The 21,818-nt window shown below is 41.6% G+C and overlaps 4 protein-coding genes across 9 annotated transcripts; 3 read left to right on the top strand and 1 right to left on the bottom strand.

Annotated features, from left to right (window-relative positions):
* Nucleotides 1–454: 454 nt before the first annotated feature.
* LOC306836644 (proteinase-activated receptor 2-like) lies at nt 455–2,229 on the top strand. Its single transcript, XM_079363822.1, has 2 exons — nt 455–665; nt 987–2,229. The coding sequence occupies exons 1-2, from the start codon at nt 593–595 to the stop codon at nt 2,045–2,047; spliced, it is 1,134 nt and encodes a 377-aa protein (XP_079219948.1). The 5' UTR covers nt 455–592; the 3' UTR covers nt 2,048–2,229.
* Nucleotides 2,230–5,220: 2,991 nt separating this feature from the next.
* f2rl1.2 (coagulation factor II (thrombin) receptor-like 1, tandem duplicate 2) lies at nt 5,221–6,685 on the top strand. The gene has a single exon (XM_079363823.1). It carries the CDS (start codon nt 5,236–5,238, stop codon nt 6,337–6,339), a length of 1,104 nt encoding a protein of 367 aa, XP_079219949.1. The 5' UTR covers nt 5,221–5,235; the 3' UTR covers nt 6,340–6,685.
* A 3,290-nt stretch (nt 6,686–9,975) lies between these two features.
* On the bottom strand, nt 9,976–11,587 carry ch25hl2 (cholesterol 25-hydroxylase like 2). Its single transcript, XM_079364554.1, has one exon. It carries the CDS (start codon nt 11,456–11,458, stop codon nt 10,562–10,564), a length of 897 nt encoding a protein of 298 aa, XP_079220680.1. The 5' UTR covers nt 11,459–11,587; the 3' UTR covers nt 9,976–10,561.
* A 1,348-nt stretch (nt 11,588–12,935) lies between these two features.
* s100z (S100 calcium binding protein Z) lies at nt 12,936–21,297 on the top strand. 6 transcript variants are annotated; one of them, XM_079364792.1, is made up of 5 exons: nt 12,950–13,024; nt 15,749–15,876; nt 16,552–16,872; nt 16,954–17,125; nt 20,765–21,297. In XM_079364792.1, the coding sequence occupies exons 4-5, from the start codon at nt 16,985–16,987 to the stop codon at nt 20,921–20,923; spliced, it is 300 nt and encodes a 99-aa protein (XP_079220918.1). In that variant the 5' UTR covers nt 12,950–13,024; nt 15,749–15,876; nt 16,552–16,872; nt 16,954–16,984; the 3' UTR covers nt 20,924–21,297. The 6 variants fall into 6 exon arrangements, with proteins under 6 accessions (XP_079220915.1, XP_079220917.1, XP_079220918.1 ...); XM_079364793.1 differs by having other exon boundaries at nt 16,549–16,872; XM_079364790.1 differs by having other exon boundaries at nt 16,518–16,872.
* The last annotated feature ends 521 nt before the right edge of the window (nt 21,298–21,818 follow it).

The raw sequence follows: 21,818 nt of genomic DNA, 5'->3' as shown, positions 1-21,818 counted from the left end.
TGTACATTGATAAAAAGCCAAGTTGGTGCATTATGTCCCTTCATATAAATTAAATATATTTATATATATTTTTTACATATTATATTTATTTATATATTTTTTTTCCAGATATATTTATAATGCATTTCATTCCAATAATATTTTAACAACACAATTGGGAGAAGGGCTCTTTTTTAACCAGATGTTGGAAAGTCCGATGCGGATTTTTTCAAATTCATCTGTTTTTATTTATATGCTAAATTCATAATTTAGGCGTCTGTCATTCTTCATATCCAACACAAATGTTTAAAATATCTGCATTTGAGTTCAAAGGCAAAAATTCCCACTTCAGGTGTATAAATTGTCTCTGCAAAAAGCCTGTTTTGCATCGGTGCATGCAGTCCTGAGCAGGCAAGGTGTATTTCAAGGTGTGTCCCACGTAGCGTGCGCGCGGTCACCTGACCTGGATGACATCACTGTAGGTGTCAAAACCAGCCGTTTGAAGAGGCGTGCATGGCTGTGAGGAAGGACAACGACGGAAGGCTTCTACACAGTCACACCCGCGGACATTTAAGGCTGTCCATGTTTATATGCTGACCTATAATTTGTAGCCATGACTTTAAGGACACTGCGCTCTCTGTTGTTCCTGCTGTTGTGTTGCGTGAAGATGTGCGCGTCACAGATAGGTAAGGTTTATTTCTGTTTTTTTATGATCTCCAATCCCGTGAGTTACACTGAATGTCGCCTGCGTTTGACGCTGCTTCAACAGATTTTGGTTGTTTCTGTGGACATGCTGGATTTAGTCTGTTTGTGTATAGGATAACACGTGATGGTAAAGTTTGATGTAAAGTTAATGCAGATGAGTCATGCTCAAAGCCCTGCTAACAGCAGCAACCAAGGTCAAAGTTGTCACAGGTGTTTTGTTTGACTTTCAGATGATTGTTCACAGTTTGTTCCTGTATGAACCTGTTCGACTTCTCTCTCTTTTTTTTTTTTTTTTCACTTAGAGGACCTTAGAGGCTTCACTGGTACAGAAACCAACGATGGGGTCTGGGTCAGCTCCCAGGCCAAACAAGTCCTGAGCAGCAACCTCACGACGGTCTTCCTCCCGATCATCTACATCATCGTGTTCGTCGTTGGGCTGCCCACTAATGCCATGGCCATCTGGGTGTTCCTGTTTCGGGCTAAAAAGAAGAATCCGTCATCGATCTTCATGGCTAATTTAGCTCTGGCTGATCTGCTTTTTGTCATCTGGGTCCCTTTAAAAATTGCGTATCACTTCAACGGCAACGACTGGATCTATGGCGACGGGCTGTGCAAAGTGCTGGTGGCGTTTTTCTACGGCAACATGTACTGCTCCATCGCCTTCATTGCCTGTATCAGCGTGCAGAGGTACTGGGCCGTGGTCAACCCGCTCTCCCAGCGGAAGGGCGACAACTGCACGGCTGTAGCCGTCTCCGTGACAATCTGGGTGGTTGTCTGGCTTGTCACGATCCCTCTCTACCTGTACGACCAGGAGGTCCTCGCCACGAATCTCAACATCCGTACCTGCCATGACATCACTAGGCCCTCTCAGAAGAAAGTAGCTGCGGGCTACTTCCTGACGATGGGTATTATAGGATTCGTCGCCCCAGCAGTTGTGTGCGTTATCTCGTATGTCCTCACGCTGAGAGCGCTCAAGAACACCATGGCAGACCCGACCATCGCCAAGAGGCGGCGAAAAGCCGTGGTTTTAATCGTCACAGTCCTGGTCATGTTTTTAGTGTGCTTCACCCCCAGTAACATCATGCTGCTGGTGCACTACATCCTCCTCTTGGGCGAAGCTAGGAACAACTTGTACGGGTTTTACATCACCTCCCTGTGCCTGGCCAGTCTCAACAGCTGCTTTGACCCTTTCATTTACTACTTCATCTCCGAGGACTTCAGGGAGCACGTGAAGAACACGTTCCTGTGCAGGAGCGAGAGGACGGTGGAGAGGATGAGGGTCTCCTTCAGCGCTCTGAAATACTCCAAGAAGAGCAACAAGTATAGCTCTTCTTCAGATAACACGAGGAGCACTGACTGCTAGTGGATTGTTGGGTTTTTTTAGGACTTGGGCACCTTTTTTTTTTGTTTACATATTTTGGGATCAAAAACAGTTGTTGGAATTACTCCAGGGCTTTGACTTAGTCAGCAGCTGTAGCGCCTGTAACATGAACCCCTCAGGTAAAACAAACCAGTTCAAAGTCCATCCTCTAAAAGTGTTTGTTTTTTCCAAGTGTCTGACAATGCCACCGAATCTTTACACATGGAGATCTTTTTTACAGGCTTCTTTTTTTTTTTTTCCTTCTTCTTTTTTTGTTTTGTTACATATTATTTCAAGGCAACCAGACCCCATCTACAAAGAAAGTCGTTCTACCATGCAGATGCTGCTTTATTGATTCCTCTGCTTCTTACTTTTTTTTGTTTATGTTTGAAATGTTATTGTATAGATGAATCAGAACCAATAATTTAAAGCACTGAAGTCTCACAAAAATGGAAACCACCAGATTAATGCAGCAGTAGAGTGACAACTTTTGTGGGCTTTTATATATTACTTATTTACCTTGTTTATAAATGGAGTCTGGTAGTGTAATCTTATCTGTGGGTCTCCATCCTGTGAAAGTAATCCGATACTTAAAACTACAATCTCAGCCTCTCAGGTGCAAATAAGAAGGTACGATCCATTGAAGCAATTTCAGAAAAGGTTTTTTTCCAACTTTTTATATAGGAAATTTAGACTCGAAAAGAGTTAAAGTTTAAAAAGGGCCCGGGTTTTAAATATACCAGCATCCTTCTTGAAGTTGTTCATTGATCCCTCCTTCAGGTATAAAATGAAACAGGTTTCTGCAGTGAGGACATGTAGCAGTCAGCACAGACGTCCTACCAGCTGTCTAAGTTACTGTGAAGTTTTCTCATAGGGTTATCTTTTAGTGCACAGTGTTTATTGAAATGGATTCATGTCAGAGGTTTGTTGATGTGCCAAACGTCTAAAACGCCATCAATGGGTAACACTTGTGTTGTATAAAGTGTCAAGCTTTTATTGTTTTTATCTGATGTATGCTTTTTTATTATCATTTTAACTTGTAGTTATATTTTGAAGTTTGTCATTAAAAAGTACCGTAAATGTAAAACTCAATGTGTTTTTTCCTCCATCACACCATCTGCACGTTTTCAAAAGTTCTCCTCTTCCTTAGTTTGTAATTTCAATTAAAGAAATGTTATTCCTTTTATTTGAAGATAAATAAGCCCACACAAAATCAAGTAAAGTACCTAAAATGTTCAAGACCTTGAGAACTTAAATAGCCTGAAACAAGGCTTCTGTCCATGTCAAATAAGATCTATTTATCTTTTTCTGTTTTTGACCGAACAGAACATTTAAAGTCATCAGCTCAGATTGGCAGGAAATTTAAAAAAACATTTTTATGGTGTGTTAAAAAAAAAAAATAGTGGTTAAATTTACTCATTAGCTAGCTGCATTATTATGAGGAGGAAATCGTCTAAAACATTGTGAGCAGTTAAAAAAATGTCATCGACACATTGAAGACCTGACTGTAACTGACTACAGACCAGCTATGTTTCCTCTTTCAAAACATTTATTTATACTTTCTTCAGAGGAAAATATTTGATATTTCTTTTGTTGTACTTGTAATGTTATAGCTCACATAGCAGATGCTTTTATCCAAAGGGACATACATCAGAAAGTAAATCCATTCATACACCTCCACCAAAGCAGCAGGAGCAATGGGGATAAGTGTCTTGCCCAAGGACACTTCTGACATGCTGCTCAGCTGGGGATCGTACCCTCGACCTTCTCTACCAGCTGAGCCACAGCTGCCCCAAACATATTCATTTAATCTATTTAAATTCTTGATTATTCTGTATTTACCTTGTTAACTTTTCTGAATGAATTCACAAAGACAAATTCCTTATAGCCTGTATTAAATACTTGGCAATAAAAAACGATTCAGAATCATCACAAAGGTTTTTTTTTTTTTTTTCCGTCAACATAAATAGAACAAGTTTCTGTGAGGTGGGATATTTTTAAATCCTAACAGGTCTGTGCTTGAGCTTTACTCATCATAAAAACTGAAACGCAACGTGAGGGGGAAATGAGTGTACGTGATAGGCGGGGGCAGAGATGACGTAAGCAGCGCGAGGACAGGTAGTCTCGGGGTGTGTCCCCCTCACAGGTTGTGTCTGTTTAGTCGACATTTAAGAAGTTGTTGGAGAGAGACTGTAAAAGTGCAGAGAAGCCAAGAGCGTCGAAAGGTCACAGCCATGGATTATTCTCGTTTATTGGTGCTTTTGTTAATTTTTTGCTGTGTTTCTGCCGTAAACGCAACAGGTAAGGTCGTAAACTTCCTCTCGTGTTTAATGTTTCTCAGAGCGAGGTCGTTCACATACCAAACCAGTCAGGCTCAGCGTTTTGATTTAACTATGTCAATTATAAATGTATATCTTTGTATCTGTATAAAATAACCTACGTTCAAAAGTTTGTCATTTATTGTTTAACCTTAATTATGAGAAGCTCCCGAAATGTAAACTATGCAACAACAAAAAAAAGGCATTTATTTAGGAGGAGGGTTACAAGTTGCTGGATCAAAATTAAATTAGTTAATCTTATTTATTCGGCAGCCGAAAGATAAAACACTACTAAATATTTTATTTGTTGCTCCCATCCTATACTTATTGTGATTACAAAAACAGTCTTAATTCTCCTTCATTTAATAATTCATGATATCTACGAGTTTGTATTGCCTTATTTACTTTACTGTAGTTTTATTTGCATACGTATTGGTAATACAGGGTTACAACACATGCTTATTTCAAGCTGAAATGTATCTGCTTGTTTTTTGTTTTTTTTATATCTTAAATCAATCTGCTGTTTCCACTGCCCTCTACAGACAAGTTAACATTTTCTAGTTGACCTAACTAAATATCCAGCAGCAGTCCTAGAATCCAAAACTTAAATGAACAATATAATATATATAATAATTAGAAATTACCCTTCAGTGGTAGAAAACCCGTTATGGATATCTGGTATGGAAAATGCAGGTACTTAGACAAAGTGAGTACATGTTTGTGTTGGTTCAACAATTTATACACTAAATTAAACATAATGGAAGAGGCAGTGTGATATCTTGAAACTCCTAAATATCTAATGTAAATTTTGACTTGACGCTCTGAAGATTTGTCCATTGATGAATCAATACTTTACCCTGATATGTATCGATAATGTGCTCTTCAGGTAAAGGACGAGGATTCGTCGGACATAAAGACCCCACGGACTCAAAACGTGTCGTGGTGGACCAGGCGACGGTGGACATACTGAAGAGCAACCTCACCACAGTCTTCATCCCGATCATGTACATCATCGTCTTCGTGGTTGGACTTCCAGCGAACGCCATGGCCATCTGGGTGTTTCTCGTCAGGACGAAGAAGAAGCATCCGTCCTCCATCTACATGGCCAACTTGGCTCTGGCGGACCTCCTTTTCGTCATTTGGACGCCCCTGAAAATCGCCTACCACTTCAACGGCAACAACTGGACGTACGGCGAGCCGCTGTGCAAAGTCCTGGTGAGCTTCTTCTACGGGAACATGTACTGCTCCGTCCTCTTCATCACCTGCCTCAGCGTGCAGAGGTACTGGGTCGTAGCTCACCCGCTCTCCCAGCAGAGGAAGAACACCAAAGTCGCCGTCGGTGTTTGCGTCGCCATCTGGGCTTTCATCTGGCTCACGACCACGCCGTTGTACCTGTACGACCACACGGCCCACCTCAAAGACCCCAACATCACCACCTGCCATGACGTCAACGTCATTACAGACCCCTCGAATCCATTTCCCTCCGTCCAGCTCCCCTATTATTACTTCATCTTCATGGGCATGGTTGTGTTTCTAGTCCCGTGTGTGATCATCGTGGTGGCGTACGTTCTGTTACTGCGAGCTCTGAATCACGACATGGACGACAGCGCAGCGGGAAAGAACCGCCAAAGAGCCGTGGTGCTGATCGTGACCGTCCTGATGACGTTCCTCGTCTGTTTCATCCCCAGCAACATCATGCTGGTCATTCATTACTCTCTACTTAAAGACGGCGTCGCCGATAACGGCTACGGATTCTACATCTCCACTCTGTGCCTGGCGAGTCTCAACAGCTGCTTCGACCCGTTCATCTACTACTTTGTGTCGGAGGACTTCAGGGACCACGTGAAGAACACCCTGCTGTGCCGGAGCAGCAGGACCGTGGAGAGGATGAGGGTCTCCTTCAGCTCCATGAAATACTCCAGGAAGAGCAAGTCTTACATGTCGGAGAGCGGCAACACTCAGAGCAGCAGCTGTTAAGGCAGACGACGACGGGTGGCGATACCGCAACTCAGAAGAAGCGTCTGTAGAAACGGACATCCAAACAGGCACAACCAGGTGAACCTCATGAATATTGAAAGGGCTGCTGCGCTCTTCTCAAACCCAGGCTCTATTATTCACACATTACGCGGTTCATTTGCCCAATCAAAGAACCTCCTGCTCAAAGTTCTTGTGTTCGCCGCTAACAGGTTCACATTGTTATTTTAAGCGTTTGACCGACTCACTGAAAGAATCCAAGAACGTCGACAAATTCAGAAACGGCACAGAAGATGACTTACTCAAAGCCACCGGACTCTTTTGACTAAAATATCATCTTTACCTCACAGAGACGAAGAGCTGCACGTCCCGCGGCTGCTTTGCTCTGTGCGGTTTTTTTTTTGGTGTGTTATTGTGCGAGACAGAAATGCTGTTCTGGAGTCGAACCAACAGTCTGAAAAGACAAACAAAAGAGGCGACAGTAAATCAGCCATGTCCTTGATGTAGATTGTAGAATGACTGTTTTCATCTATGGAGTCTGGCCTCTCTGGAGTGAGCAGCGAGGCAGCTGTATCTGGTTTAAAAAAAAAAAAGGGTCTTACATTTAAAATGGAATTTTTTTTTTTTTTTACACAGGAAACAAATCTGTTACGTTGTTGTCTTTTACACATTTAGTTTCCATAATAGAGTCGAGGAGGAAGAGTGAGGCCTGCGTTTGTGAATATCAGGATGCGCCTTTAAATGTGAAGACCGGTGTGTTTTGCATGAGAGCAGAGTACTTTTTAAAGATGTATATAACTTCATTATGAACTGCTGTTAAATGTGAAGAATGAATGCATGTTTTAGATTTCTGTATATAAAGAGAGAGTGTGACTGAACTCCTTTCCTCCTTCCCTTTGTTGACTGACTTCTCGCCTGCACTGAAGACCATTTAAAGAGAAAGGACATTTATATTTAATGAACCCGACGTGTTCCTCAGGGGGGGGAAACAAGATAATGTCAAGTCATCACATTGTGTATTTAATATTCATTCTGCTTTTAATCCTGTCAGCAAAGCTGCTGAAGCCAACGAGTTTGAACTTGTCATTTTAAAACCACTTGTGTAGATTAAACCTGTCGTTACTTCCTTTTTTTTAAATAAATGATGAGACAACAACCCTCGTGCAGTTTCTGTGATACTTCTTTATTATTGCGCAACTGATTAAAGCGGTGTGACTCACCGTCCCGGCAGACGAGACTCGTCGTCATGGATCGTTCTCCCCGACTTGTGGAAATGTTTGGAATTTAAGGAATGTGTTGTGGTTGTTCTTGTCATGAAGAGCACCGACGCCTTTTTTTTTTTTTTTTTTTTTTTAAGGATGTCTTTATTGTTCAATATGTTGTAAAATATACTGTTATTTGGAAGAGGAAAGAAACTAGGTCAACTTTATGAGGGCTGAAGAATTTCCCGGGCGTGATGAGGCACGTCAGTGTTTAACATAAACAGGTTTTCTTCCCCTTTCTTTCCAGTATCAGGCTTCGTTTCACCTGCATACGACACACTGGAAACATTCAGCTGTCAGCTTTTATTTTTAGTGGTTTAACTGAAGCTCATATAGTCTGGACATATGTTTTATATTGTGGTCCAAATCCACAGACGTCAACACAAAGACAATTCACCGTAAACAGATGTAGTATTGTGAACCAAGAGATGGTCACAATCGAGATAAGAAGTTAGTGAACTGATAAGCCCACCTTTAATAACCCACCCTAAGAGTAAGACCCTTCCCCCGGGTGAACACACACACACACACACACACACACACACCCTTTGTGAATAGAGCTAGCTTCCTGTGTAATGACTGGTTGAGGCAGAGCGCTCGGTCGTTTAAAAAGGTAAATGATTGTTGTCGAGTGTCGTCTTACCTTTTGTCAGCAGTGCGGGCCTGTCGGCCTTTGTGTGGCATGTTGAGGTACAGAGCCACTCCCTGGCTGTGTTACGTTTAAACACAGCTTCATTTACACATCAGTGACTTACACTGTGAGCGGGGTAAAAATATCAACACTCAACAATCACACGTATGATCTTGTCTGGATCTATTTTTGGAAGAAAGAGTGCTGGGATTGGAGGAAAAAAGAAGATTTCAACACTGAAACATTGGTTGAAGTGTATGAAAATTAGGCAATCATTTGTTGCTTCATATGTGAATATACTGAAGAGTGATGTAGGCATTGTAATTTCTCTCTGCACATGACTGTGCATGATTATGCAGAGATAAAAGGCGGATGATGCAAGTAGCCTACTGACCTTCAACAGAAACCAAGTTTTCACCTGTAAGTTTATCAAAGACTCAGGACCTTTACTAAACAAAGCAATTTGTCCTTTCACATGCAGCTTTGACGTGAAGGCCATGTCAGGCAGTGTTTGTATGACGAGACTGCAGAGTCTTCTATTTGTCTGATTTATGATTATTTCATATGTGCAGACAGATTTCCACGGCTGTACAGCGCGACATGTAGATAAACATTTTGCTCCTATAGAAGTTTCTGAAAAGTATTTTAACTTTGTTTGTTTTTTTGTTTGTTCAAACAAATATTATATAACAGGAGGTTGATGATGTGAGGTTGGTGGACTTTGCAACCTGCAGACAGAGCGAGCAGTTTCTTTTGTAAAGACTGAGATAAACTAACCTGCTGCTTCCAAACGTTTTAGAAATGTTAATGATTACTAGCAAGCAATCAAAAGCTTTTCCTTTACATGTTTCCAATTAAACATGATCAACTGCCTCATGTTAACTGCAGTCTGCCCTGACTATAGTGAAGGGGTTTAAAACACACACATGGGGGAGGGGGTCCAGTCTGCTGCAACAATCCTGTTTACCAAATAAAAAAGTTATCTATTAATTTTCTGGTGAGAATGATCACTGAATGCATTCAGGCAGTGGGTGCAAAGAGTTTGTAGATGACGTTACTGAATACTTAGAATCTCCAGAAATGGGTCCTTTAACAGGAAATAGCTCATCCTGAAAAAATGAAGTGATGGCATGAACGTCGGCTGATAAGAGCCTGAACATCCTGTCTGTTTTTTTAAGACTATGCCGTGTTGCATTTAAGACACACAAACAGAAATGCGTTCAGAATCTCCTCTTTCTGAACTAAGCAGGATCTGGTGCAAATGTCAGTTCCCCGAGCAAACCAGAAACAAGTCCAACCTGTTCTGACGGTGAGTGTTGTCACAGAGTGCATGACAACAAAGACAGTGGAGTGACACACAGTTGAGCTGATTGCTACGCCATGGTGCACCACATTTCATGTGTGGTGTCTTTTCATATCCTCCTCAAACAATGTAAATATGTGTAAGGTTTCCTCTTATCTGTCAAAACAACTTTACAAGCAAATAGTAATATTTGTTTACAGCTGTGTTGAGGGGTTTGAAGAGAAAGTGACCTCTGGTGGTGGGTTTCTTGAACTGCAACTTAAACCACAGGGGGGAAAAAAATAGATTCTGTAGGTGAAATGAAAATAAAATAAAATCTAGGGGTAGAAAAATAAAATCTTTTAAACAGTTGTGGTTGAAATAACCAAAACTGTTTTATATCTTGCATCAAAAAAATACAATGTAATTGATGACTTTAATTAAGACTCTTCCAATTCGAGCACTTTCCCCTCAAAGAGAAGATGGAGGTAGATTAGTATTGCGCCCACGCATCATACTGGGATGCAGCTAAAAGGCCTCTATTCATGTGTGTGTGAGAGTGTCAGTGCTGAGGAGGAAGAGTGTACTGGCTGTGTGTAATCACTCTGACAGATCGCACCATCTACCATCAGCTAAATACTAAGATCTAGTTAGTGAGATACAAGAAGAGGCAATTTTCACTTTGTTTTTTTGTTTTTTTTAATTGTTTGTAGCTCGACACATGTTAGGAAAGTGTCCTGAGAAAATACACAAATACTACATGTATGTAAAGAGGACATAAAAGACCATTTTCCCCCAAAACTTACCAGAGTATCTGGACTTTTCAGCGTGACATTAGAGCTTCTTACGAAAAAAGAATAATCATATTTTGTTAAATAATCAAAATATGGCAACCACTATTATAATATCAAATATGCAGGCAATCAGGACCGACAGCAAACAGGTCTGCGGAAGCAAAGAGAGAGAGAAAAAACAAAAGTGCTGGAATGAGAGCGAGGACAAAAGAGGCCGTTTGAGTAAAAGAGTCAATGAGAGATTAACTCGAGTTCTTTAGTCTTTCCTCCCTTTCAACTCTTCCTCTCCTGTTGCTGCAGCAGCGTCGCTTACGGCTGTTGGCACGGTGTTGGTGCCCCCCAGCCAGTCCCAGTGCGAGAAGAAAGGGGCAAAGTTAGTGCCTGGCCGTTGGTGGTGCGTGTCATGCTTTGGGGCGCCGCCCCAGAGCCCAAAGGGCACCAGGTTGTGCAGGGCCCAGGGGAAGTTGTAGCCGCAGTGGTCCTCGGTGGAGACGTAGATGTTGAAGACCATGAAGCCCCAGGTGGTGAGGCAGTGACACTGGAGCAGGATGGGGTCGATTGTAGTCCAGAATCCAACGCTGAACAACTCCCAGCCGGAGAGGTACTGAGTGACGAGGCTGAAGGGTTGGTTGTACTGGTGGTGCACAGCGTGGAAAGTACGGTAAAGCCACGGTATGCGGTGGTGAAGCAGGTGCCACAGGTAATACTGGAAGTCAAAGACCACCATGCAGCCAATGATGCCCAGGAAGAAGCTCCAGAGAGTGGGAGCCTGTGAAGGTAGCGACGTCGGCGGCCTCCACATCCACTGAGCGACGGCAGACGGGAAGATGTAGAAGACGTGGTTGTAGATGGTGACACCAAAGGTCATCCAGACGTTAGGCCAGGTGACGTGGTGGTCAGGGTGGAGCTTGTAGCGGTTGATGCAGGGCCAGGTGGGTGCGAGTAAGTCCAGGATTGTGTAAAGCCAGACCAAGATGAAGTAGGTGGAGACAGAGAGGACGACGGGGAAGAGAGGGCTTCTCAGGAGGTCATGGTGGTTCTGGTGGAGGTAGTCCCAGACTGGCTGCAGGACCAAGGCCTGGGTCTGACACCCGGTCACATTTTTCACATCCAACATCCAGAATAAAGTTGTGAGTAACTTGCCTGTGCTCATCACTGACGCTGTGTTTCTCTTCCAAAACGAGGGCTGATCCAAGAGGATTGTTCTCGTACAAGGAGACGATGAATGGAGCGATCCAATCAGCAGCCTCTCATAGGTTAGGCAACAGCAAATTGTCTGGTGATGTCGTGCCAAATTGGACTGGCGGGCCGTCTTAAGGCTCTTATGTATGTTCAAGCCCCACCTCCAACCCTTCTGCGCCCCCCCCCCCCCCCCTCTCTAAAACCCCCTCTGTTTTTTAAAAGAAGGCGCTCTGTAAAGGCCCTTTTCTCATGAGCACAAGGACCGCAGCCAGGGCTCAGGAGCCGGGCCACAGCGGCTCTCATCTCCGACCCAGATCATGGAGAGAGAGCTTCCGACTGCTGCTGAATTTGACTTTTAATACGCGGACACACAGGAGGGGGAAGTGTTTAAGAGTTTCATTGAAAGAATTAGAACATGGAGTAAAATCTCTTGCTGTTTTCCTCAGATGCCTCGTCTTTAAAATCAAACTCAATTCTCATATAAGGTCACAAAACACACATTTTACTTCAATCACTTCAAAATAAAAATAATGTTAAATGTCTCTGCCTTTATTTTACACTTACCTTAAACTACATTTTTATTCCTTAAATTTAATTGTTCACATAATGGAGCCTTACATTTCTCTCCATTATGTTTCTGTTTGAATCAAAAAAAACACACATTCAACCCACTTGAACCCCGGGGAGTAATTAATCATCAGAGCTGTCAAACGAGAGACGTGAATTGAAAAGTTCCTTCCTTTCTAATGTTGTTTGTTTACAGGGAAAGAAAATCACAGCCTGCGTTTCTATGGAGTCACATTTGGTGCGGGGAGGACATTTTTCATCATGTCATGTGATATCCGTTGGATTAACTTGACCTTGACTAACCTTTTGACTATTGCCAGTTGATATTTATTTCTAATACTTTACCACAAACACATGACCAAAACACTGAGTCATGTTTCACGTCTGGCATTCGAATAACAGACGTGGCTCTGATTCACGTGTTACATAATAATATAGACCGTCATTGTTACATAATGAATTCATAATGCATCGTCAGTGTAAAATCGCCTTTGAAAAGCAAGATACAGAGCGCTTTACAAGACATAATGAAATTAAAGACAATGGTAGAAAAAAACTGAAGCAAGTTCCTTCTTCAAGTTAAATGTCTACAAGACAGAATAAGTCTACAGTCCCATTCCTCTGGATGAATCACAGCTGTAGCATGCTTGTGTAGCAGTCAGGGTGCAGAAGCAACCTGCTGCACAGCAGAGGGAAAAAAGGGGCGTGGCTTGGAGGGAAGAAAATGAGAATTGATTGCACCTGGGAGTGTGAGAGTGGACAAAGGAACAAAGAGACAGACAGTGGACATGAGAGGAGGTGAAGCCACCTTTAATGTTGTTGGGAGGTGCTAAGCTTTTGTCTTGGTTTTGTTGTGGGCTTGTTGGTGGATCTGCATGATCCAGTCTGCATGGATCAACTCATGTCTGGATGACCGGGAGAAGACGAACCTGCCAACCTAACCTCTCTACCCCAAAAAACCCTGGGACAGGTGACTCACACACACACACACACTCAGCTCACACGCCCCTTTTTTCTTCATCAGTGTTTTTTTTTTGTTTTTTTTGAACTGACACAAACTTTGGACTCGGGTTTTTGAAGGGTTATTAACTCCAAGCGTTGGGACATCTTTTGTTATAAGATGTTTTGATTGAAAAATGAATGAATTGTTTGTTTGTCCTGAATTTGTGTTAAATATTTCAACTTGATTTAATTTTGCTTCGTGGTGTGCTTCGATTCACTTGCACACAATGTATTGACAGACTTAAGTTACGCTACACTTTAAAACACTCGTACATACACCACCATGGAGGCAGAGCTCAAAGTCATGAACGACCAGATCGGGCCAACAGTGAATCATGACGAGGAAGTGAAGGTCCCAAACACTCAGGGCATCTTTAAGCAGAAGAAAAGACCAAACAAGGCTGATATACATGTCCAGATGTTTTTCACAGCTTCAAGTGAGAGCACAGCACTCACCTCCCTGTCAGGAACATAAACGGGAGGTTTTCCTCCACCACTCTCTTCCTCACTATCTTCCTCGCCTTTTCACATTGTGCAACTGTTTCACATTGTGTTTCTATTTGCCTCACCCATTAGCTAAAGTTTACAGAGCACTTATCAAAAACCAATGCCACAAAGTTCTTTGCATAATGTACTAATCCTGACAATACACAAAAACAAAGTCCTAATAACACAACATGACACGGGGCTTTCACACTTGCAGAAAACTCCTGGAAAAACTCCTGATATTTGCAGGAGAAGCTGAATGTGTGTGAATGCACATGGCCACATTTTTTAGTCAAACTTCACCCGGAGTTTCTCCTGCCAGACGCTGAGTATTTGTTCTGCTGTAAGTCAGAGTGAGCTGATTTCTAGTCCTTGACTAAAACAGCTTTATACACAAGGCCATCCCGTCCATTTGCTGTATTGAACATGTGGGGCTCATTACAGGTACCTGAAGTAGTGCACACATCATGCTCACTGAGCAGAGAGAGAGGACTTTATAAATGATAAGCACACTTTCTGATACCCATTATGAGCCAGTAGAGGGCAGTCAAATTCAAGTCTTTAAAAATGACCCTTGGTACTCAAGCGATGACAGAACAGAACTGAATTGACTTCTACTGGTGGACATGTTGTTTGGCTTTTTACTTGCTTGTGTTTGCATGTTTTACACATTTTACACACAGTTTCAAACAGTGTAGACTGAGAAATAATCATTTCAATTTCAAAGTTTCAGCTTTCTCCCATCTCAAAAACATAATCAGCTCGTTTTGATCAGATATTTTCTCATGTGAGGTAAATGTTGTAAAGTGTCTTTAATATTTGGCCACACGAGTACATCACAGAAACATATTTACATCTTTATATACAGTAAGTATATCTTTTTGCATGTTATGGAGCAGCCCTAGTTTGACTATTTCAGCCTGGTAATAAATAGGTTTTTAGAGGTTTGCTGGTGATAAAATATAACTCACATTTTCCAACAGGGAAATATGTATAATCATATTTGCTGCACTCTTACTGCACACTGACCTTTCACAGTTTAAACGGCTTCTCTGATCTTTAAAAGAAGACTTTTATACAGTGACAAAAAAAAACAATGAATTAACTCGATGACAAACTTGCACATCTTATTATATTAAAGTAATGATCATATGGCTCTGGGCTTTAACAATATCCTTAAATAAGTACATTATAAACATTAAGACTCAAAGAGATGAAGACAGCCGAAGCTTGGAGCGATTAATAATTATAAATTAATATAACTGATGTGCTTAAGTGAAGCCTATTGTAATTTGTAAACAGTTTGACAGTCAGCCAACGTCCATTCAATAGTGAGTGAGCAGGTAGTTAGTAGTTCTTTGATTTATCCACTGTGTTGAATAAGAAAAGAAAATGCACTTCATTCCTCATACTGCATAGTGCACTTCTTAAATATCTGTGTTTTGGATAACTACATTTGCAGTATTATTGTTTATAGGCAGACTCCCCTATAGGCTTTCTATGACCTGTTTTCATGCTCATTGATTTAAAAACCAAAGTTTTGTTCTGTGTCAGGCCTGTTTGACATCATTTGTTTGCACCACTGAAGTTACTAAAGGAACGAGAAGAGATTCATGTCGCGGCTTATCAGCAGACGCAGGTCTTCAGCTTCTGTAGTGCTAAAAGACACAGCCTCGAGTTAGTGTCGGGCACAGCAGACGAGTGGAAACCTGATTCAGAGTGAGATGTCAGCAGGTTTGATCTCACACCTCAGTGGAACACAAGTCTGCAGCCATGATAGCTGTTCTATCTGACCTCTTTTAACCCCACGGCTCCACAACTCCGACATTTGTCTCATTACTTTTCTCATTTGAGAATCAACATCAGTTTGTTTGTTGCCAAGTTGGTTTGATCATGTGAAGAATATCTCTGTGTTTATGGTGGACGACGGTAAACGGAGACCTTTAAAATTAAGAATTTGGAAAAGCAGCAACAGTACGTCTACAATGAAGAAAGTTAAAAAGGATCTTAAGAGAATAAATGCAGGAAAAGCTTTGTGAAGTGAGAACTGGAATTTGAGAGATGATGCATCACAAAATTAACCAGTACTATCCTGCAGATAATAATTTTCACTATCATCGGATTTCTTGAAAAATGTAGCGTTTCGTGGATCCTGTTGCAGTGAATGTGAAATAATGTCATTGATGTGATGTCACTTCATGTTTAGGATTACACGGCCGCAGCTGTAAAGGAAACAGTTTCATCAGTGTAACAAATGGAAACGTAATTTCTCCGTGACAGTGGCAGCAAGTGGAAGAAAAGTTGCGAGCACACCTGACAACTGGCGTCCCTCAGGTGTTTATCTTCGGGGGCCGAGGTCTGGATGAAGTGTTGTTCTCCACTGTCAGTGAAGACACAGTGACCGGGGGGGGGGGGGAGCTGCAGCAAAATGACACATGGTGGCTGCTGTTGCTAAATATGAAACTAACAATGAGAAGAGTTCAGACATGGACATAGTCGGTGACATCTTCCATGTGTTTCTGAAAACAAAGGTACAAATAAGGCAAGAGAGCAGGGAATGACGTGCAGCAAGGTGACGAGGGTCAGAGACCGGGGGAGGGAGCTTTAGCGTCTTCAACAATATAACTTAAGATCTTCAGTTGTATGTTTAAAAAACTGACATGAGCAAAAAGATATGGAAGCTGGCAAATATGGAAGTTTTCTCTAAAAAACGTTTATTTGCCTCATAAAGATGCAAAAGTTATGATTTTGCTTTTTAAAAACAGAACACATTGATGACTCTGTTTTATTCACAAAGATAAAAAACTAAAAATGTGATCTTAGGTTCTGTGTGTGGGTATATGTGTCAGTGTGTGTGTGTGTGAAGGAAAACTTTTTCAACATCATTGTCTGTCAGCTCAGGTGGAGAAAAGAAAAAGAAACAAAAATGGAAACCTGTCGTGTCCCCTGAGCAAAACATGCCACGTCTATTTCAGAACGTATTCCCCCTGTGCTGCTTCTCATTAGCAGAGAGAGACATGTCTGCTGCAAGTTTCCAAAGACGAGGACACATCCGGGCCACAGAGACACAGGCCTACAGTCACACTTGACTATGTCACTGATGCATACGTGAGGGCCCATGGGGGCATCAGGGTTACACTGGTACATGTTTTTCACTGAACGGCCTTGATTAAAACCTGGAAAGAAAGACGGTTACCATGGGCGTCTCACCTGTGGAATTAATTATCGCAGCAAAGATAGAGGACGGCACACTTACAGCTCCTTGTCATTCCCTGATAAACAAGCTGCGCCTCCACACCTTTCATCAGATCTGAACGGGACTCTAAGCAGGTGAGAACACCTCGTCTGTAGAAACACTGTTCCTTTTATATTTTTTACCTTCTATAATCACTGACACATTTTCTTTCTCAGGAAGCGGCACAGTTATCGTCTTTCCAACAGAATGCCGAGCCAGCTCGAGGGTGCGATGGATGCACTGATTACAGTTTTCTACAACTACTCTGGAAATGATGGAGACAAATACAAGTTGAACAAGGGCGAGTTGAAGGAACTGTTGAACAGCGAGCTCACCGACTTCCTCACGGTAAATTAACATTCTTGAACAGTTGTGTTTTTGTTTGTGTAGTTTTACTTATTTTCCAGCAGAGTTTGGAAGTGAAGATGCCGACTGATCTGCACGAGGTTGTTGTGTATTTAGATTGTCACATCATGAAGGGGACTTTAAAGATGAATTGATTGAGTTTATTTTTTAGTACTAAATCCTCTATCTCGGAGTATCAGGAACAATTTCAGTGTAAATCAAACGGAGACCCCCTACCTCCTCCATGAAGGGTTTGTGTGCAGCCCCTTTTACTGACGCATTAGCAAGAAAAGTTTACCATTATTCAGAAAATAAATCCTGACGAGTCAGTCCAACGAAATAAAACAAGTGATGTGAGTGTCTAATCAAATGGCTTATTTGGAGTATCTACTTTAATTGCATAAATGTAGGCTGTGGTTGAGTTTTAGGTGACAGGCTGTGTATAGTTAGTCTGATTAGTTTAAGGAACAGCTTATTTATGGTCTGGACTGAAATGTAGTGAATCCCTATACAGCACTCTTGTATAATGTGTAGCTTCTTATTCAGCGTTGGCCAAAATATACTTTTTTTTACAAAAAGAATACAAAGTAATACACGAGATATAAGAAGTTCTTCACATTTAAAGGTCACATATCTTGTCCTTTTTATCAAGTTTAAATAAGTCTCAGAGCTCCTCATAACGTGTGTGAAGTGTGTTGTAAAATCCACTCTCAGCCCTGCTCAGAACAGGCTGTTTTTGTGTCTGTAGCTTTAAATATGTAAATGAGCTGTGTCTGACCACGCCCCCTTTCTGGTGGTTCAGGTGCTTTCTCGCTCCATGTCCTATTGTTTACAGTGAGAAGGCAGATTCAGAGGGCAGAACAAAAAAACCTAGCTGTGGGAGTGTCACCCACCTGGGGGAGGGGCTACTGCCCTTTGTGATGTCATGAAGGGAAAATCTCTGCGAGACGGAGAGGATGGACTTTTGTCATAATTGGAGGATTTATAGATGACTAGGAACACATCTTAGTGTTCAGAAAAGGGTTAGGGTGAAGAGGATTTTACACAATATGTGACCTTTTAACAAAGTGATCCACTTAAAAGTCTATTTATAAAACTGTCCATTAAGGAAATGTTTCTCACACAGCCAAACTCACAGTTCAGGCGACCTTTAAATGATCAGACACCTTCAGTCTTGAGCAAGGACGAGCTTGAGAGACTTCCTTTAACCACACTTCTGAGTAAAGAAATCATTACATCCAATTTATTTATTTTTTTGGCGCCATCTGACACATATGTATTTAACATCAATTCTTAATGATAGTCTTGCATAATAGCTTTAAAAATCTTCGTCATATGCAGTCGACATCAAAAGATATTGGTGCCAATAAGTGCAAAGACAAAGAAAAGAGGACAAAGTGTTGGTGCAATTGAACCGATTACATTTTCCCAATTTATCTTTAATGATTGTAACCGTTCATTTTCTTAATTATTCTTTGCAAACCCACGAGCAGCCTTACTTGCCCAAAATTTGAATTAAATCACTGCGTTTACAAATGTTCAATATTTGATAGACAGCATTGTGACCTTGTTTGAGGAAATTGTGTCCTTACTGATTGCACATCCAGCTGTTGTATGACTGTAACAGCTGTTTGCTCTCCCATCACAGCTCTGTTAGAAATAAAGGATGAGGAGGAAGAGATGGATGAGGTCATTTCAGATAAGCCCAGACCCCTGAGTCTGTGTGATAGCGACGTTTACGAGCCCACAATTTGTGATTCCAAACGATTTTGAGAACCAACACGTCAAGAAAAAACATCCGAGGCCAAAGAGTCAGATCTGTGATGCCTTCAGATGTGTTTTTTTTAAATTTTCTCCTTGTCCTTCCTCATGCGGATGGGAGGCCTCAGGTGCACACGTATCATCATCAGTGGCCCATATCCCCTCCAAATATAGACACTCGTGATGTCATCGAGTCCCCTCGGGCCAGAGTCACCTCTGAGAATAGACAGTGATGAAACACTCACCTTCAGCTTCCTCTGACGGGAAACAAGGCTGCATACATCACTGCATATATGAAATGTTACTCACTCTATGAAAAGGTGAGAATTATCAAAAAGATGCAGTCAGGCCTGCAGACGAAGAGAGAAAAGCTAATGAAGACCGCTCAGTCTATTAGATTTTTTTGACTCACCAATAAGCATTAACTGGCTTTAAGGTTTTAAAGTTTCCAGAGAGGGGAACGACATGCAGGGATGCTCGCTCTCAAGCGACATGCAAAGAAGCTCCAGTGCTCAAGCTAAATGAAAAAGCAGCATAAAAAAGCTGAATGTTTTAGTTACAAGGTCAACGATGACATGTGAAACCATTAAAAGTAAAAGTGTTTCCTCTTTTTAAAAAAAAAAAAAAAATTTATTCATGGCATTTACATTTTTCCGCATCCACTCGTTTTGTCTCAGCAGTACATGACTGTCTACAGTTGACAAATACACTTCCAGCATGCAGGTACGGTTTACATCTCGTGATTGGGTTGGCAGCCGACATCCAGCACATGCCACCCCTCGCTGACATCGTTTCAGACCCAGATCCAGCGCTCTGATGTTGAAGCTGAACAAACAGACGCATCTTAACAACATTACCGAGCAGTGAAAGCCGAGGTCTGTGGGCTGCACGTTACAAACAGACAACACTACCGTCTCAGAGTTTTCCTTTGAGTTCTTAAAATCTCCTGATGAGGTGCTGTGTTCCTCGGTGTCAGAAAGCACACGTTCACTTGTGCATTGCAAAGATTGTAAAAACAAGAATTAAGAAAAAAAAGAAACGGCTTCTCTCACTGGTTTGTTGTCTGGGAATTATTCTGGTAAGACATTTTAAATTTGTTTAAGATTGTGTCTCAAACACTCGTGGAGAATTTAACCGATTTTCCCTGAAAGCACCATCACCTCTAAATATCATTTACATAACATTCAGACCTCATGTTTACAGCATGTCAGCTGACGAACCTGGCATGCTGACGTATTGTGTAATATGTTATGGTGTTATTTGTAGCTTAACAAGGTAACAAAGCGGCTGAGCGACACTAAAACATCCGTATTGTTTAAAGACCAGTAAGAAGATGTATGTCAGAGGTCACAATGTCAAAAACAAACACGTGCTGTTCCTTTTGGTTCCACATTCTTCGCATCGATGACCGTTGAAAAAATGACTGTTGTGTTCTCGAGGGAGAGAAAAGGTCTAACTCTAACCTTTGCTTTAAGTGTGGACTTTAATGAAAGCCACAACATGACGATCACGGCTTCCTCTGAGCTTTGAGGGTTTGAAGAAGGAAATCCGTGTTGTTGTGTTTTTTATATATATTTTTTTCAATCCTGGAGGAAATGAGCAAAGCACTTAATGTGGCGTGTGATCAGCTGCAGCTCACGGCTCATTTAGCACAAACATCACTTTGCTCTCTGGACATGGGTGGCAGCTTTTTCGCCTTGAGTTACTATGAAGCGTCGGTACAAATCAAACGACTGCGTGCATGTCGTCATCATGCACGGACAGATGGAGCTTCTAATTGCCTGAAAAGGGATCTGAAGTGTCCCCACTATAAACCTACAAGTCCAAGTCATTCAGGTCACCTTAAGCTCGTTTGTCGAATAATCTTTGTCTTGTTTTCAGTCGCAGAAGGATCCGATGCTCGTGGAGAAAATCATGAACGACTTGGACTCGAACAAAGACAACGAGGTGGATTTCAACGAGTTTGTCGTCTTGGTGGCCGCCCTGACGGTCGCCTGCAACGACTTCTTTCAGGAGCAGCAGAAGAAGAAAACTAAGTAGATGTCTGCAGATAAAAACCAAAGCTCTGCCTCTCTGTAAATCTTTGTAACGATGTCAAAATGTCTTCACACTTAAAACGTCTCCCACTCACCGTGACAGTTTGTGAAATAGCCACTCATATACAATATGTAGAACGCTGTACAAAAACATATGTTCCCTTTTTTATGATGTTCATTTATGTATTTAAAATTAAAACATTTTAATTTGACCGCTTTTTAATTACTGCTACACACGAGTTCATGATTCTCCTGTGGTTTCAGACTATATTGATAAATATTTGACTTCAGCATGTTGTGTTTCAATTAGTGCAGCGATTAGGACATTGTTTTATTAAAGTAGACCTCGCAACTGAAAATAAAATCATTATCGTTGAATTTATCTTGCCTTTGTGTATTTTTAAGTTTAATTTAAGACTGTTTGACTTTGGACAAAAAGCAGACATCAAATATGTCCTGCGTCTCTCTGAGTCATGACCGTCCACAGTTAGTGAGAAGCTCGAGTCCTGTCAGCTCGGCTGTTGTTGGAGTCGTGTTTACATGGACCCGACGGCCTTGTGTATAAAGCTGTTTCAGTCAAGCACTGTAGAAAAGACGAGTAACATACTCGCTGCTTATTTAGATGCCATGTGACTGTCTTTATATCGCGGTCATTTCATGTGAAGCGATGAGCAAACATCAGTGCAGGCCACGGAGCGATAGCAGCTCCAGCAAAGGACACTTCTGCATCGCTTGTGCTTAATTATAGTGAGTTCTAGTTGATGACACCTTCGTGGAGAGGGGTTGGAGGCTTTAGAATAGCGTTGGTGTTTGTTTTGGTTTGCTCAAGGGCGACATCTACTGGATCAGAAAGTTGCACATTTTGTCGTTTAAGCGCTGCAGGTGTTTTTGTGCATGTT

This window comes from Symphodus melops, assembly GCF_947650265.1.
Source record: "Symphodus melops genome assembly, chromosome: 16".
Classification (NCBI taxonomy): Eukaryota; Metazoa; Chordata; class Actinopteri; order Labriformes; family Labridae; genus Symphodus; species Symphodus melops.
Note: the sequence above shows the minus strand (reverse complement) of the source record. Positions and strands in the feature narration are given on the sequence as shown.

Excerpts from the sequence above, each read along its gene's own strand:
- s100z (XM_079364789.1), top strand. The coding sequence starts at position 16,985 with ATGCCGAGCCAGCTCGAGGGTGCGATGGATGCACTGATTACAGTTTTC. Across the intron at positions 17,126-20,764 it reads AGCTCACCGACTTCCTCACG|TCGCAGAAGGATCCGATGCT; the intron begins GTAAATTAACAT and ends TCTTGTTTTCAG.
- f2rl1.2 (XM_079363823.1), top strand. The coding sequence starts at position 5,236 with ATGTGCTCTTCAGGTAAAGGACGAGGATTCGTCGGACATAAAGACCCC.
- LOC306836644 (XM_079363822.1), top strand. The coding sequence starts at position 593 with ATGACTTTAAGGACACTGCGCTCTCTGTTGTTCCTGCTGTTGTGTTGC. Across the intron at positions 666-986 it reads GATGTGCGCGTCACAGATAG|AGGACCTTAGAGGCTTCACT; the intron begins GTAAGGTTTATT and ends TTTTTCACTTAG.
- ch25hl2 (XM_079364554.1), bottom strand. The coding sequence starts at position 11,458 with ATGAGCACAGGCAAGTTACTCACAACTTTATTCTGGATGTTGGATGTG.